This window comes from Calidris pugnax, unplaced genomic scaffold, assembly GCF_001431845.1.
Source record: "Calidris pugnax isolate Ruff unplaced genomic scaffold, ASM143184v1 scaffold273, whole genome shotgun sequence".
Lineage (NCBI taxonomy): Eukaryota > Metazoa > Chordata > Aves > Charadriiformes > Scolopacidae > Calidris > Calidris pugnax.
Window position 1 is genome coordinate 10,563,281 of NW_015094508.1, and position 2,335 is coordinate 10,565,615.

The following is a 2,335-nucleotide window of genomic DNA, read 5'->3' on the forward strand; positions in this document are numbered from 1 at the left end:
GGCGGCGGCGGCGGCGCTGGCGCTGGGCGGAGGAATGACCCCCACGTCCCCCCCGACTCCCCCGAGGTGTGGCAGAGCGGCGGGGGGGGCGGCGGGGCGCAGCGCCCCGTCCCTGTGCCCCCCCTTCTCCTCGGCGCTCCCAAAACTTTCCTCCCCGGGAGCCGGCCGAGGGGCGAGGAGGGGTGTAAAAGTGCCTGCGCGGCAGCGAACCGCCGTGGAACCCGCCCCACGGACGCGCCCCATCTTACCTGTTCATTGCCGGCTGGGGTTAGGGTGGAATTCAGCGCGCATCCTTCAGCCGCCGCGCGTCCCTCCTCCCCCGGGCTGCCCTCACTTGGCAGGCGCCGCTCCCCTCCTCCTCAGATACTTTTCCATGTCTGGAAACTACTTAGAATCGTTAATGTCTGGCCGGAGCGCACCCGTTTCCCCAAGCGCGTAGGCAGGCGCGCACATTTAGTTTAGATTATAGCCTGCCACATATACCTACCGCTGCGGCCGTTTCCCCGGGGACTGGGAGGGGGAAGAAAGGCAGGAGGCATCACATGACCAGAACCTTGGGGAGGTCCAAGTAAAATTTACTCTTGGTCTAGATTTCCACCCGACCACAATGGGGTGTTTTCGCTTTCAACCTCCAAGCTGCTGAAAAGGGACTTAAAACTTTGCAAGAACGGTCGGGGTGCGCGTTGCTGTCAGAAGGGTGCTGTTTTGCTGCAGTTACACAAGTCTGCCTATTTGAATGCTGATTTAATCTGAGATGAGGAAAGGAAAACTAAATGTTGCTAGGTGTACCTGTTTGTTTGCAGGATGGTGTGATTTTGCATACAGTAGAGGTGACAGGGTTCAAAGCACTTTTCTTTAGCTGGATATCTTAGGCTTATTTCTCAGAATTTGCTATGTATCCCCTCAAGTGTAATATTAACTAGGTATCTCGACAATGATTATTATTGCTGGGATCACTGCTTTGATCTGAAGTACTAGTTGACTGAGAAGGATCTCCTAACAGAAGCAGATTCTTTCTTGCCTTACATGTGTGATCAGATGCCGACCTAAATGTGGAGTCTTTGCTGAAGGCTGTGATGACCAGATTAGAAGAGGCCTTTCCCTGGACACTTGCAAGAGCACAAGGCTAAGGAGGCTGTTTGTACTCCATATAATTGCAGAATAGTATCAGTATGCAAGTGGCCTCAAGGTCACCCAAAGTGAATCACGTAGGTGCCCTGTCAAGATCCCGTGCTGTAACTACCCTTGTAAAGGTTTTTCAGTGAAGAATGCTGTGAGAAAGTGGGCTGCATTAATTGTCATCTTGTAAATAGTGTACCTTTAAGATAGGTAAGCAAGTCATCTAAATGTTCTCTTGTAATCTACAACTCAGGGATATATATTTAAAGATTAATTAATTCTGAATTTCTTAAAGATAGTACTTAACACTTATTTAAAACTTTTACTATAAACTGGGGACAGTTTTCTGGAAGATACCTAAACCAGGCCTTGTTGTCAAAGTGAGGATGTTACTAAATGCAGCAAAGAACAGAGCAAAGTATATGCTTTGTAGAAGCAGCAGGAGATTAGTTGCATGCAAATTCTGAAGCAGATGGTTGAAATGAACTCAAATTATTACCAGTTGTTGGCAGTGTAACCTGCATGTACACAGGATTCTCTAGTCTTTAATAGGAAAAAACCCCAACAAACAATACCCTATTATATCTTTTCAAATATTCCTCTCTGCCATAAAATCACATTAACAGAAAAAACCCCCACCCAAATGCTATGCTTTTAAAGTATTCTAAACAGAAATGTAAAACAGCTTTGTGAATTTACTAAACACTTGTCACGTGGAGAAGGAATATGGCTTTGAATACAACTGGTTAGAAAAGGGCACAGAAAAGAAAAGGCAAATCTCAAATAAGAGTAAATCTAGCAGATAAGAGCGCATACACACCCTTTCAGTCTGACAGAGTGCTAGGGGACACCTCTCCCAGAGTGACAGGGCTCCAACAAGGCTTAAAGGAGAAGGAAACTTGGGAAATTCAAGGCAAAATGTCAGAGTGGCAATGGGGTACTGAGGAATGTGCATGTGCACTGAGGTGAAATGCTTTCTGGAAAGCAGCTAAGAACTAGGCAAAATATGAAATCCAGGGTCAGTGGGAGGCACCAGTGTAAGAAATAATTAAACGTAGACAAGTGCTGTTCCCATCCCTTTAAGGCGCGAATTTGCCTTTTGATTAAGGCCAGCACTATCAAGGGTTTGAGTTACTTTTGGGTAGGATGGAAAGTGAAAAAACCTCACTATGTAGTCATTAATGAATACATGGCATGCCTTATAAGGACTGTTTAT

At 46.6% G+C, this 2,335-nt stretch overlaps 1 protein-coding gene across 1 annotated transcript in view; it reads right to left on the minus strand.

The window, feature by feature from the left end:
- MAP3K1 (mitogen-activated protein kinase kinase kinase 1, E3 ubiquitin protein ligase) overlaps positions 1-491 on the minus strand; it is a 58,403-nt gene extending 57,912 nt beyond the window's left edge. Inside the window, exon 1 of the mRNA XM_014965014.1 lies at positions 249-491. Coding sequence (XP_014820500.1) covers positions 249-256 — 8 coding nt within the window. The 5' untranslated portion in view covers positions 257-491. The remainder of the gene's footprint in view (positions 1-248) is intronic.
- Between the last annotated feature and the right edge of the window lie 1,844 nt (positions 492-2,335).